Raw genomic sequence first — 15,869 nt, forward strand, 5'->3', positions numbered from 1 at the left:
TGTTAACTGAGTTACATTAACTCAGTTAACAATATCGATGTTCAAAATCGACCATTTTCGTTAGGAAAAAAAATATTTTTAAGGAATTTATAGAAAACTTTCGTATTAATTTACGTTAATTTCTTTCACTCTTAGAAACTCTATGAAAAATTACTTTAAAAATTTTGTTGTGTATTAAATTTAAACTTAATTCTTGCCACAGCTTGACCCCTAGATGTTTTGTTGATAGCTAGTCAAGTTAGCTGACATTTTAATTTGTGTTCGGTTCTCATGTTTTGGAAACTTCCCTTATACTATATTATGGTTCCAATCTGAAAAAAAAGGTTCAATTTGACATCTTATTAACGTTCTCACAAAAATCGTTGTTATATACTTTAAGATGCCAATATTATGGTTCAGTTCTGAAAAAAAAATTCTGAAAGTGTAACGGTAGCTTTAGTGACGCGTTATTCATAAATAACAATGTAAAGTAAAGCATTTCCACAACAGCGTGTTGTGGGAGTTGTATGGGGAGTGATCAATGGTATGATGGCGACGATGTCAGCTCTACGCATCGTGAAGCCCTTACTTCCCATATAAACTGGTACTCATCAATTTGAATCTGGTTGTATTGCTTCATGCTGCCACTTGAGATAGCCTTCACAGGGGCAGCTCATTGCCTTAACTACTGAGCCATTGAGGTTCAAATATCAAACTTACCTGACACCTTTCGAGCGGTGGTGGCTCAGGGGACAGAGAGCTCGCCCCCCAACGAGGTGAACCGGGTTCGAATCCCGTCGATGTCTGGTTGATTCGAATTCCGCTCTCGGCTCGCACCAGCCACTGTGCTGACATAAAATATCCTCAGTGGTAGACGGATCATGTGTTCGATTCCCTTTGCCGTCAGGGTAACCATGGAAGGTTTCCGTGGTTTCCCTCTCCATGTAACTCAAATGCGGGTTAGTTCCATAAAAGTCCACCACGAAGGTAAATTTCTCCCAATACTTGATCCAGGAGTTCCCTTGTCTTCTGAATTGGGTTCGAAATTACAAGGCTATGGAGTTGAACGTTAGTAGTCTTAAACTGAAAAGCCGGTCGGCTGTTCAACGACGGTATTAAAGCTTAATAATATAACGCGCAAAAACCGATTATCTAAATACATGATATAAATACATAAACAGAGAAAAATGATATAATTTATTTCTAATTGTTTAATTTTTTAATTAATTATTCTCATTATAAACTAATAAAAAACGATATTTACCATTAAGAACGATGATATACGAGGCTTGTGGTAGTTTTTGAATATGCAAATTCTGCAGCTTCGGATAAACGTTAAGATTTCTGGCACGAAAAGTGAAAAAATCAAGCACCATATCCAACTGTATCTTTCATGCTCTGACATCTTGACTACGTACTTGTCATCACTATCTATGTCACATGGAGAGAAAAAAATTACTAAAACGTCACTATAAAATAAGTAGTGCGAGATTTGAAAACTGCATTCAGTTATCAGAAACTTATTGAAAAATAAATTATTAGAATCATTTCAAAAAATTACAATAGCATAAAGTTTTAGCATTTCTCAAAAATATGAATGCTTAGAATTATATTTTTAGACCATAGAATAAAAAATGCTTTGATCGAGAGTTAGAATAGAACACATTTGGAATATGAATGAAAATTATGAATAAATGTGTACAATTATTTTAAGGTTTTAGTAAATGTATTAAATCTAAATGGTTCTACATTTGATTTATAAAAGTGCAGTTAAAATGGATAAAAACTTAGTGTCATATAGAGAAAGCAAGACCAACGCCGCCATTTTAAGATGTATAAAATGTAATATACAATAACTTTCAATCGGGAAATTTTTTGAAGTGTAAGATAGCACAACCTACGAGGTTCCGAAGTACAATTGAACCCCTTTATAAAACAAAAGTAGGCACCGCGAAAATCAAACCCTCATTAAATAATCGAATACTCTTGGAATGAATTTGGAAGTTTCAGTTAAATAATGTTTGAGAAGTTGGCTGGAAATACTTTGTTGAATCAGAGTTATGCTCTGACTCCTTCCTTCTCGCTCCCGTCAAAATGACAGTTTCGCCCTCTGTTTCTTGTGCCCGTGTTTTTTCTGGACTTCTCTTCTTCTTTGTCAGCGCAACAGCCCCTTGCAGGCCTCGGCCACCTTAACAGCTGACAAATACCAGCGTCTCCTATCCATGGCAACTCCCTTCCAATTTCTAATCTTTAGGGTTTTTAGGTCATTTTCAATGTCATTGAGCCATCTAGTAGGGAATCTACCTCTGGGGCGTGACTCCTAAAGATGACGATTTTTATGGCCCTATTTTCAGGGTTTCTCCATAGATGACGCAGCCATCTCAGCCTATTACTGCGGATGATTTGTGTAATTTGGGGCTGCTTATAGAGTCGGTAGAGCTCGAAGTTATACCTGGTTTGCCAGAATCCCCTTTCTTGAATTGCGCCAAAAATGACTCTGAGGGTCTTTCTTTCGAAGGTGTCCAGTTTCCGCTGTATATCTGAATTTAGGGTCCAAGTTTTGCTTCCATACAACAGTACAGGAAGTATGAGTGTCTTATAAGTTTTAGCTTTTCTTTCGGCTGTGAAGGTTCGATCTTAATTACTATCTTACTTCCGAACTGGAGTGTTCAAATTGGCCCAAAAACAGCGGCTTCATCGTTGTTAACTTAGCTGGCAACCAAATTGGCGTACTGTGCAAGCTAAAAGCCTAATAATTTTATAACAAGAAAACAGCTAATCTTGAATTATTTGTATAAAATTTTGGACAGAAATAACTGAAAAGCGTTAAATTAATTACAATTATTTTAATAAAGTACCGTTTCAAATGCGAATAATCTGTTCATTGTGGTACTATTATATTTTTGGTCATGGGTTGCTATGCAATTCTCAATCCTAATATTGTGAATTACAGTTTGTAACCGAAATACTGAATTACCCTGCATGTAATATTTAAATTTGAATAGAGATTTAGATTTGGTTTCTCATAACCCTTTCACACAGATGGAAAACCGGTGTCCCTATTATGTTTTTTTTCTGTCACTTCTAATTAAAAAATAAAATATATTTCGATATATTTTAATTATAAAAAACAGTCTAATAGTCACTTAAAATCTGTTAGATTATCGGAAATATACCTGTACTAAAGTATAAAATACAAAAAAAAAAAGTAGTTTCAAATTTTTTTTTTCATTCGAATTCAAAAACTATCAATAATTGATTTTGTAAATTGAATAACTGTTTCTCTTAGATCTCTAATAAGTACAAATTTGAAGAATTATTGTTTGGAAGTGAGCCTTGTCCGGAAAATTTTCACTTTTAACGCAGTAAAAGCCACCTGTATTTCATGTTGCATTTCTTAACCATTATTTATTTAAATGTAAAATATAACATTTTTCACTTATTTTGAGTTAAATTAACGCAAAATAAAGAAAAAAGTGGGAAAAATATGTTTTATAAAAATTCTGCGTCTGAAGTTCAAACTTTATTTTTTACCTGGAAAGATATCATTTGAAAGATTTTTGCAAATAGGAAAGAGTCTTTTCCTTCTGATGGCCGATGTCATGAGTAGTAGAGATCCTTTTGAGATGACAGCACTGAACAAGACAACACAAAACGTGGAGAGGTACACGAGGATCTTAAGAGCCTTGACAAGCTTCGGAAATATGGAATTGTCCTCGGAACTGTCGTCAAAATCCACAGCATTTTCGTCATAGACGTCCCACTTTTCTTTATTATCTTCCACCAAACGCTCTCTGAAACAAACAAATTGTCGTTTAAATAGATTTCAGTTGTTGTTGTTATTGTAGTTCATTTACGTCACACTAGAGCTGCACAATGGGCTATTGGGGACGGTCTGGGAAACATCCCTGAGGATGATCCGAAGACATGCCATCACGATTTTGATCCTCTGCAGAGGGGATGGCACCCCCGCTTCGGTAGCCCAACGATCTGCACGTGAAGTCGAGCACTTCACGGTAGAACAGTTTAACGAGGACCAATACCGCGCACCCTTGGCCCCTGCGCAGACTGATCCAAGTGGTCGCCCACCCGCACACTGACCGCAACCACTGATGCTTGACTTCGGTGATCTGCTGGGAACCGTGTCTTAATGATCAGTCCTCTGCGGGACAAAAAGATTTCAGATTTCAGAACAAGGTGCCATTCGTATTTCATTTTACCATGCAAACAGAAAAATAAAAAGTTGCAGCAATATTTTTTTTTCACTTTTAGCATTTAACAAAAAATTAAGATATTCGCGTTCCCTACACTGTAAAACAGTTTAGTATAAAGTTGAGACGATTTTTAGTGTTAAGGTAAGCTAAAATTTTCTTGTGTAGTCGCATTTTTATATACTTTTCCACTGCTATAATTGGATACATGCACTTCAAGAAGAGGAAGAAGATCACATATACCCACATATGTGACCTATGACTCAGTGCCAGCTGATTGTTTTATTTTATATTATCTTATAACTGTCGTTGAACAATAGAAGCGATTCTAGTGTTGCGTTCTTATAAAACTTTTAAACGTCTTTAAAACTTTTAAACGTCTAAAAACTAATTTCAAAGGAGATTCTTTTTCCTCTTTTGTCAAATCTGAATTTAATAATTAGATTGATTGAATCGATTAATTGATTAGATTTATTGAGTGATTGTCTTCGATTGATTGAAAATTCAAATGTCAAACTCACTCTTCTCTTTCAAAAGGAGATTCCATTTGACTTCGTGATGTAGTTGGTTCGACTTGAATTCTAAGAGCATCCTCCGGCCTAAGTGCCGACATTTTCCGCCACTGAAAATAACTTCGTAATTCTCACACAAACTGAAAAAGAAATAAATAAAATCTCAACATTTAGAATAAATATAAGATAAATCTCGGATAGTCTGCTCACAGTTTAATAAAATAAAAAATCTATCTATAAACAACATTGTCAGTATTTTAGTTTAAAGCATTTCTATAGTTTATTTTTGTTGTTGTTGGTTGTTATTTTGCTTCAATTTAATATAGCAATTGTAATAAAACCAAAAAAGTTCTTTATAGCAATCCGTCCTAATATTGCAGAGAAGATTGCTCTCCTAATTATTATAGATAGTTATGAATAATAACTACAATTAAATCCAACCAAGGATCAGGTATACTTTGTGATTTGTAGACTAAAGCAAAAAACAACGAATATAAAGCACAAATGAAAGTGCATAAATGGACATACTATAGTTTCAGTTCTATAAACAAGAACCTTCATTGAATTGCATTGGTTTAAAGCGCATGAGAAATCTGATGAATTTTTATATCTTTTACAGTTCTGATATTCAGTAGAAAATCAGAGGTAGAGCAAGTAATCAAGCAAAAACATGTAAAACAGCAATCGCTTTGGTAATATAAAGTAAAATAGCTATGTTTTATATTATGACAATCAGCTTTTGCATTTGAGTATACACTAGGATGCCTCGTTTTTAAACTTTTTTTTTGGAGCAAAACGTAATATCCGGCTACGTGGAGACAACAAAAATAACTTTTTGTTTCTAAATTCAATAATACCTTCTCGGCTATATATGTGGAATACAGATCCAATCTACGAAGCATTCATCCTATCACGTGATTGAAACCAAGGACATTAATAGACATACGTCTACATTCTTTTGTTCTTTTACAAGTACACCATTATTGTTAGAATGACTGGCTCGAGGAGGATGCCAGTGGAAATTGTAGCTTACTTGCCTATTATTGTTAATATATATTTTTATTAAGTTTAGCACAGCTTCTTTATTTTTGAGAAACCCTCGCTTCACCCCCTTTATCCTACAAATGGGGGCTCGTCCACGGATATGTGGATCGCGATTTGAGCAATAACCGGATCTGTCGCGAAGGACAGAATTGATCCAGAAACTTTCATGAAACTTTCGAATCATCCTGAAATTATTGGATTATTTTGTGAAGCAGAAGTGCAGTCATCTTTTCCGTGGAAGTGCAGTGTGAAATCCTTGGATACGAAAAGGGATACGAATCTGGTTTGAATCAACGAAACATTGGATTACCATTGGACACTGAGAGTCTCTTCAAACAAGGTAGGAAATTTTCAATTTTAAAAATGTATAAAAATTCAAAGAAAGAAGACCTAGTAAAAGTATTAGAGGAAATAGGAGGCATCGCAGACAGCAGCGATAATATCGTTAAATTAAAAGAAAAAATTGAATGTTCCGAAATATTTAAGAATGATTCTGAATTTGTCAAAAATTTGATAACTAACGCCGTAGAAGAAAGAGTAAAAATAGCAGACAGGGAACTAAAACAAAGCGAAATTCAGATTGAGTTAGAAAAACTAAAATTAGAAAGACTCGAGAAAGAAATGCTTTTATTAGAGACGAAAAACAAAGCATTTGAAATTGACCCTCCCAAAACAATAAATGATACACCTCAAACAAACATTGAGAATCTAATTCATAGCATTAAAACTCTATCTCTTCCAGTTCCATCGAAACCTGAAAACTTTATTCAATTTTTTTCATCGTTGGAAAGAGCTTTTAATACGAAAAACATAAATGAGAGGCTTAAAGCTGAAATCTTAATTAATATGCTAGGTGAAAAAGCAAACAGCATCTTGTTATATATTGAAGAAGAGGAATTAAAAAATTACGAAAAACTTAAATCATTAATTCTAAGAGAAAACCAAATAACCCCTCAACAGTGTCTATTTAATTTTCGCCACCAAAGAAAAAATTTTGATGAATCACACATTCAATTTGCAACACGAATTCGTTCAACTTTTGAGTATTATTTACGTCTGAGAGAAGTAAATGACTTTAAAACATTATGTGATTTAATCATTTCGGATAAAATATATGAAACACTAGACAGAGACACATCCGCCCATATTGGCGTAAGACAGGCTAATGGTTGGTTCAAGCCTCTCGAATTAGCACAAGAATGCGATATTTACTTTACGGCAAAAAGAAAATCGCAAAATGAACAGCAGTCAACATTCAACCACACAGAAAATCAACATCGATATAGGAGCACTTTTCATTCTCCTAAAAACACTCATCAAGGAAAATATAGGGCAAACACTTTTAAACGAACAGATAAATTGCCAGACACTAGAAACTGCTACATTTGCGGTGCGAATTCACATTTCGCAAAAAATTGCAATATGAAGTTTAAAGAAACTCAAAACCAAACTAATCCTTCACAAATTAATGCAAATCAGATTAATCAAATCGAAAGTAAAAACTCAATCAATGAACAATGTGTAAATAATTTGGAATTTATTGAATTAAACGTTAATGAACGAAAAATTAACTGTTTAGTAGATTCGGGTTCACGCATTTGTGTTATAAATAGCAAATATGTAAATTTGAAAGATCGTATCCCAGAAAGTTCAATTGAATTAAAAAGTTGTTTTGGAGAGATAATTAAAGCGAAAACTTATTCTCTTACAATTTCACTCCCAAGTCAAAACATCATTAAACGTGAATTATGCATCCCGTTCGCAGTAACCGATAAACTTAGTATGAATTGCGTCATAATTCCTCAAGTAAAAGCTCTTCTTTTCGAGTGTCAAATTTCAGATTCGCCAGATGTTAAATTCAAAACAACTTCGAACACTTCGAATAAAAAAATAAATGATCAAAATGCTTATGCAGGAGATTTATTGCAAAAGGAAAATTCTCAATCTCAATGTTTACTTTTAAACAAGAAAAACGATCTGTGTTTAAATGATTCCTTGTCTTTTGATAATTCCTTATTATGTGATACTTTGCATGATGATAACAACTTTTTATTTGAATTTCATGATGATATTTTTAATTGTTTTCAATTGAATATAAATGATATAAATACTATGCACTTAAATCATATCAAAAATGAGCATGTTAAACAGGGTGTATTTAATCTTATCCAAAACTATAAGCCTCACAAAGTGAAAACAAGTAATTTAGAAATGAATATAATTTTAACAGACGATACACCAATTTACTGTAAACCTCGTCGATTACCATATGTTGAAAAACAAATAGTTGATTCCCAAATAAAGGAATGGTTATCAAAAGGTATTATTAAACCTAGTAATTCAGATTTTGCTTCCCCTATTGTTTTGTGTAAGAAGAAAAATGGTACTATGCGTCTTTGCGTGGATTATCGTAAGTTAAACAAAAAGACAATTAAGGACAGATTCCCCCTTCCTGTCTTAGATGATATTTTAGATAGTATAAGCGAGGCAAAAATTCATTCTCTACTGGATCTTAAAAACGCATTTTTTCACTTACAAATAAATGAAGATAGTCAAAAATACACATCATTTGTCACCACCAATGGTCAGTATGAATTTACCAAAGTGCCCTTCGGTTTAGCTAATAGCCCTGCCGAATTTCAACGATTTATTAATCACATATTCAGAGATCTAATTAATGAAGGCATTATGGTAATATACATGGACGATATAGACGTAATAGCGAAGGATGAAATTGAAGGTCTAGAGCGTTTAACAAAAATCTTTAAGATAGCCTCAGAATATGGCTTGGAGATAAATTTCGAAAAATGTCAATTTCTAAAAACTAAAGTTAATTTTTTGGGACACATAATCGAAAACGGTACTATTACACCTTCAATGGAAAAAACGAAAGCAGTTACAAATTTCCCTGAACCTAAGAATATCAAGCAAATTCAGAGTTTCTTAGGCCTTACAAGTTATTTCCGTAAATTTATTCAAGGATATGCATATATTGCAAAACCATTAAGCGACTTATTGCGTAAAGACACTAATTTTATTTTTGGACCAGAACAAAAAATCGCTTTTCAAAAATTGAAAGAAAAATTATCAACAAACCCAGTTCTCAATTTGTTTAGACAGGGTGCTAGAACAGAATTGCATACAGATGCATCTAAACTTGGTTACGGAGCAATCCTATTGCAAGAGGGCGATGATGGAAAATTCCACCCAGTTCATTACATGAGTCGGAAAACCTCAGTACAGGAAGAAAAATATTCCAGTTACGAGTTAGAGGTCCTAGCTATCATAACAGCTTTACAGAAATTTCGCATTTATTTATTAGGACAAAAATTCAAAATTGTTACCGATTGTTCGGCATTCCAAAAAACTATGGAGAAAAAAGAAATTACCCCTAAAATAGCTCGTGGGGCATTATTTCTAGAAGAATTTGAATACGAAATAATTCATCGCTCAGGGACACACATGCGTCACGTTGATGCCTTAAGCCGTTATCCAATAATGATTATTGAAACCCCTGAAATAACACCTAAAATTTCAACAGCCCAAAAAGAGGACGAATTTATATCAACAATTAAGGAATTAATTAACTGTGGTAAAAAGGATAATTACTTTGTGAAAAATGATATTCTTTACAAAATTGTTAACGATAGAGATTTATTAGTGGTCCCTAAGACCATGCAAATAGAAATTGTAAAAAATGCTCATGAATTAGGTCATTATGGGGTAAACAAAACAGAAAATCTTGTTAAAGATAAATATTTTTTCCCAAACATCAGACAGTGCGTAGAAAATGTAATTAACAGTTGTGTTAAGTGTATTTTAGTAAACAGGAAAAAGGGAAAAGCAGAGGGTTTATTAAATCCAATTCCAAAAGGTGAAACTCCATTAGACACATATCACATTGACTTTATTGGTCCAATGCCATCCACCAATAAAAACTACAACCATATTTTTTCTGTGGTAGATGCATTCACAAAATACGTATGGCTCTATCCTGTAAAATCTACATCATCATTCGATGCCATTCAGAAATTAAACCTACAACAAACAAATTTTGGAAATCCTAATAGACTGATTAGCGATAAAGGTGCCGCGTTTACTTCTAAAGAATTTAGCGACTATTGTGCAAATGAAGACATTACTCATCTTACCATCACAACTGGAATCCCACGAGGAAACGGAATGATTGAAAGAATTCACGAGACACTTATTCCCATTTTAGCAAAACTATCCATAAACGATCCAGAGAAATGGTATAAATACGTACCATTAGTACAAAGAACATTAAACTCTACTACATCTAGAAGTACCAAATACTCGCCATTTGAACTGCTCACTGGCATTAAAATGAAACAAAAACAAGATGACAAGCTTTTGGAAATATTGAAGGAAGAACATGAAAACACCATAATGTGTAACAGACAAGAGATTCGTGACAACGCTAAAGTCAACATTTATAAGATTCAAGAGGAAAACAAGCGAACATATGACAAAAAGCGGAAGAAAGCTCACAAGTATGAGAAAGGGGATGTCGTTGCCATTCAACGAACGCAGTTCGGTACAGGACTCAAGTTGAGACCAAAATTCTACGAACCTTATGAAGTTACTAAGGTGAACAACAACGATAGATACAATGTCAGAAAACTTGGAACTCACGATGGTCCTAATATGACTTCTACTGCTGCAGACCATATGAAGATCTGGGGAAATTGAGGAACCATATGGACTGAAAAAAAAAAAAAAAAAAAAAAAAAAAAAAAAAAAACTAAAAATTTTTTTTTGTTTCTTATAGCCAATTGTTTTGAAATATTTGCTTTTGTACTGTTCTTTTTTTTCTTGTGTATTTTCAGAAAATGTCTTTGGAACAAACATGTCTATTGGTGAGAAGGTGGTCACCGCGGTCGGTGAAGAGCAGGACGGCCGTGTGGAATACAGATCCAATCTACGAAGCATTCATCCTATCACGTGATTGAAACCAAGGACATTAATAGACATACGTCTACATTCTTTTGTTCTTTTACAAGTACACCATTATTGTTAGAATGACTGGCTCGAGGAGGATGCCAGTGGAAATTGTAGCTTACTTGCCTATTATTGTTAATATATATTTTTATTAAGTTTAGCACAGCTTCTTTATTTTTGAGAAACCCTCGCTTCACCCCCTTTATCCTACATATATATATATATATATATATATATATATATATATATATATATATATATATATATATATATTCTTAAGGAGTCAGAGATGCACTCTTTAGGAGTTAAAATGGGGCCCGAATTTAGTACAACTGCAGCCGAATTCAGTGCTGATGTAATTAAGGTTTCAAAATAAAAAAATGACATCATTTCCCCCCTCTGTTTATCGTAAACATTTTGCCGTTTTTTTGCCCCTTCGTCTTAACTCTAATAACCTTAATTGTCAAGAAATTTCTTCATTTCATGCTTTCGTTTTTCGCGCACTTTGATCTGACTCTTATTCGTTAAACTCCGCACTTAACTTCCTCAGCTCGTTTGCAGCTAAACGTAGGTTTAACCCTTCTATCGCTGATTCAGCTCTTTCGGAACTCCCAAGACCCATGCGCTCCCATTTTTCTAATCTTTACAATGAACTTCCTATTTAACAAGTTTTTTTTTCTTCTCCTGATTGTCATGAAATTGTTATAAAATTAACCTGTCCAGTTTCGGTGCTAAATTTATTTTTAGGCATGTTAAAAAATTAAATTTAAGTCTCTTAACCTTTTGCCTACGGCGCTTAGCATGATTATGCCATTCTGGTCAACATATTGTATCAACCGAAAGCAAAGTACGGCGCTTAGCATGATTATGCCATTGTGGTCCACATATTGTATCAGCCGTAAGCAAAATACGGTGCTTAGCATGATTATGCCATTGTGGTCCACATATTGTATCAGCCGTAAGCAAAATACGGTGCTTAGCATGATTATGCCATTGTGGTCCACATATTGTATCAGCCGTAAGCAAAATACGGTGCTTAGCATGATTATGCCATTGTGGTCCACATATTGTACCAGCCGTAAGAAAAAGGATAAATATCCTGACAATTTTGAAAATGATCGGATAGATCGGAAACACAATGGATATGGCCGGTACCAAGAATACGATAAATCATCGATTGCTGCAAATTGTTGTAATTTGGCTATAAATTCAATTTCGACAATGCCAAAATTTTTTCCTTCCTAGTCATATCAGCTCATCTTAATGCTCTGGAATCTGATTTCTTCTTTAATGGCATTAGTTCCTCACCATATATCCATAGCGAATGGAAATACATTTCACTCTGATTCGCCCCTCTCGGTCACAGTGGTTTTCTTGTTCTGTTTTTGCATCTTTATTTTTTTGTCCCGCACTGTACTGATCGTAAAGATACGGTTCTCACTAGAACACCGATGTCAAGCATCACTGGCTGAGGTCAGTAAGCGGGTGGGTAACTACTTAGATCAACCTGCGTAGGGACCGAGGGTACGCTGTATCGGTCCTCGTTAAACTGTTCTACTGTAAACTGCCTGACTTCACACGTATGTCGTCGGGCTACCAAAACAGGGGAAACATCCCCTCTGCAGAGGATCAAAATTGCGATGTCATATTTTCGGATCATCCTCAGGGATGTTTCCCAGATCGTCGCCTATAGCCTATTGTGCAGCTCTAGTGCGACGTAAATAAAGTACCTACCTACCGCATTTTTATTTTTGTTTCACTCTCGGCTATTGCGGTTTTCTTAGTTATGTTTCTCATCTTTGTTTTTGATTATTCGTTGGCAACTTTGCGTTCTTATACAGCAAATCACTTTTGTTTCTTCTCATTCACGTCTGTAAAGTCATGAGAATGGGCGCCTATTTTTATACGCTTGAAACTGGTCAACTTTTATTTTCCTTTGCATTTTTTTGTAGCTAATGAAGTTTTTGATTTAGTTATGATTTGTGATAGTGTTGAAAAATACATTGAGTGTGTTTGCTAGAATTACAGATAGCAATACCATAGCAATTGTTGGATTTTATGAAATGAAGTAAAACGATCACGCCTTAAAATATTTTCATTTGAAGTGAATTTCTAACGATCAGTTAAACAATTTTTATTTTACTTGCAATCTAAGTACTTTTATGCTTTTTTACAACACTTCTTGGGCTACATGTTTACATTGCATATATTCCTTTACTTCGTTTGTTTACATTGCTTATGGCGTTTTTTTTTTTAATTATTATTTTGCAAATTTTCAAGATGAACTACTTATTCTAAAACTACTCTTTCAATAAACCTGAATTTTAACACATTACATTCTTAATACTATTTAATGTAATTTAAAAAGAGATTTAGTCTAAATACATATGAGAGAAAAAAATTTTTTAACGCAGTTGTGGTGTTTATTTTGTATTTTTCTTTACTTTTTATATATATTGAAAAAAAAGTTTACGGTACGATACCAAACAAATTATTCTTAAAAAAAATATCCAATAAATTTTCCTTTTCGAAAAAAAAAAACTCGAAGTCAATAAAAAGTTTATACTTATCGCTAAAAAAAATCAGTTTGTGTGTTGTTGTTTTTTAGTGACTCATGAAACCATCATATGTATTTCTAATAACTAGGAGGCTTCGCCCCCTGCTCGCTAATGCTCACCAACCCCCGGAACTGCTTTCGCAGTTCATTTCGGATTGCTTCGCAATCCAATGCTCGCTTCGCTCGCTCTTTGGATACGTTCTTAACGTCTAGCTTTTGTATACTTTTTTGAATACTGAAGTTCCGAAAACTTTTCACTGTAGAAAATTCTAAACCTGTACATTTCAATACTAATTTGAAATTGCAAACAGTTCACATATTTTTCTTAATCACACTATTCTAAATTTCAGTTGTTGAAAAAAGTAACTGTTGTAAGTTTTGTTTCAAAGTCTTTCCCACCAGAAGGCTAAATACATGTGTTGTAAGCCTCAAATTTAGCATGAAGTTGTAAAATGTAATGAAAGAAGGTCATAGCAATAATGAAAGTAGAAGTAAAGTCAGTACTGTAAAATTAAAACAATATTTTTAATCAATGAGCCAAGTTCTTCAAGAATCAGTTGTAGAAGTAGGTTGTTTATTTAAAATTTTTTATAGAATTTCTTTAAAATTACAATTATTAATTTGGGCATTTGGCGATACAACACTTATAGAATTGAAGGATTTGTTACGTCAAGCGCTCAGGTATCATAATTTTGATCTAGTTGCGCTTCTATGTCATTTTGATTTATGTTGCTAAGTTAACTTTCAAAAAATTCTATGGCTGGCAACAGCATTTTTATTTTTTAAGTTGTTTATTTTCATTTCTTTTAGAATTCGTTATTTTTTTAGCGAAATGTTTTTAACCTAACAGAATTCTTTGCCGACTGAAATGTGAAGAAAATAAAGTAAATATTTAATTGTTGTGAAAATAATCTTATTTAGTTGTACAAAGTACTTCAGCCAAAATTTGGGAGCCACGTAAGAGAATTATAAATATTAGATCAGAAACACATCATTAAAAGGCAGAATGCTTTGGTGTTTTCAAAAAGTAAACAAAACAAAGCAAACGTTGCCACCGGCGGAAAAGTAATACAGCTAAAATTTGGGAGCCACGTAAGAGAATTATATATAATAGATTTAATATTTTTAAAAAATTGTGTTTATAAAGATGCAATTGTAATAGACAGACAGAAAATACCTTGTTTTTAGATGCCTTTATGTATTTAAGCGTATTATTTACAAAATAATTCATATTTTACTGTAAAAATTCATGCATTTCGTTTACTGGAAATTCAAAAACATTACTTTCGTGAAATTTAACAGCTGTCACAATTTAAATAAAAGGAAGGAGAATTTATGTAATAGACTAACATCTGGTAAAACAAATAAACGCTTACCACATTTTTTAGTAAATATTACAAATAATAATGCCAGATTCTGAGGTCTGTGCTTTAAATAAAGACAGAAAATTATTTGATTTTTTTCCCTAGAAATACGTTGCTTAAAAGAAAGTGTATTCGCATGCGCAATATAATATTTTTTTAAAAGAAGTCAATAACTAATTTTAATTAACTTTTTTTTGTTTTTAATTACTCCTAAAAATGGTAAATTTTAATTTTTAGTCATTTTTGTATATTGTAGTACATTTTATAGTGTATTTCTCCACATTTTGATCATGAGTCAAAGTGCACTATTGTCAAATAATAAGATCTGAATATGTTATACACCATTCCTATAAGTTTACTTAAATCAAATTGCTTAATTTTGCTGTGATTTTTCATTGCAATTAAAAACCCCAACCTACGACAGTAAATTCAATTATAATTTTACATAGAAAGAAAACCTAAAAATAATAATTAAATTCCCCGAAATGTTGTCCAGTATAATGGAGGCTAAATCTTAAGAGATAGAGGTTACTTGCCCGATGAAATCTGCAAATCGAGATGAATTTCCAAAAATAAATTTAACAGCCACCTAGTGTCCAATAGATACTTTATAAAAATAAAAAACTGGCTTTGAATCACTTGCATAATATGACTAAGTTCATATAACTATCAAATTACAGACAAATATACACTAAATGATATTAAAACGTAGTAGCAGTAGTACTTTATTTACGTCAAACTGGGGCTGCACAATGAGCTATTGGCGACAGAGCATTCCTAAGGATGATCCGAAAACATGCCATCATACTTTTGATCCTCTGCACACTGGATGGCTTACCCAACACTTCCTAGAACAAAAAAAGGCCTCAACACGGATCTCCTTTAATCGGGATCTCCTATTAGTAGTCCGACATAACGAACATAAACTGCGCAGTGGATGAAAAATAAGAAAGGTGTCACTACGTTTGGGCTACTAAAGAATCAAATTTCTTATTTATGAATACCCGTGCTGAGTCCTTCTCTTTTCAAGAAAGTATTGGATTACCCTGCTTTGGAAGCCAGACGACCTGAGCGCGAAGTTGAGCATTTTACGGTAGAATAATTTACAGGTGACCAATACCGTGCACCTTGGTCCCTTCGCAGTCTAATAAAAGTGATCATCCATTCGGTCACTGGTAATAGGCAGGGATACATGACTTCGACAATCTCTTGGGAACCTTGTCTTACAGATTAAAATGTA

The 15,869-nt window shown here is 33.5% G+C and overlaps 1 protein-coding gene and 1 long non-coding RNA gene across 2 annotated transcripts in view; one reads left to right on the forward strand and one right to left on the reverse strand.

Annotated features, from left to right (window-relative positions):
- The window catches only part of LOC107447831 (chitin synthase chs-2), a 55,874-nt gene that overhangs the window by 36,981 nt on the left and 3,024 nt on the right, over positions 1–15,869 (reverse strand). Inside the window, exons 2-4 of the mRNA XM_087168243.1 lie at positions 4,712–4,842; positions 3,514–3,773; positions 1,244–1,410 (exon numbers count right to left, since the gene is read on the reverse strand). Of these exons, the coding sequence (XP_087024369.1) occupies positions 1,244–1,410; positions 3,514–3,773; positions 4,712–4,803 (519 nt within the window). The 5' untranslated portion in view covers positions 4,804–4,842. The remainder of the gene's footprint in view (positions 1–1,243; positions 1,411–3,513; positions 3,774–4,711; positions 4,843–15,869) is intronic.
- On the forward strand, positions 5,571–10,868 carry LOC147807298 (uncharacterized). Its single transcript, XR_015435603.1, has 2 exons — positions 5,571–6,086; positions 10,597–10,868. It is a non-coding gene; the product is annotated as an uncharacterized LOC147807298 (long non-coding RNA).

This window comes from Parasteatoda tepidariorum, chromosome 7, assembly GCF_982258835.1.
Source record: "Parasteatoda tepidariorum strain Cologne lab strain chromosome 7, Ptep-v5.0, whole genome shotgun sequence".
NCBI lineage: Eukaryota > Metazoa > Arthropoda > Arachnida > Araneae > Theridiidae > Parasteatoda > Parasteatoda tepidariorum.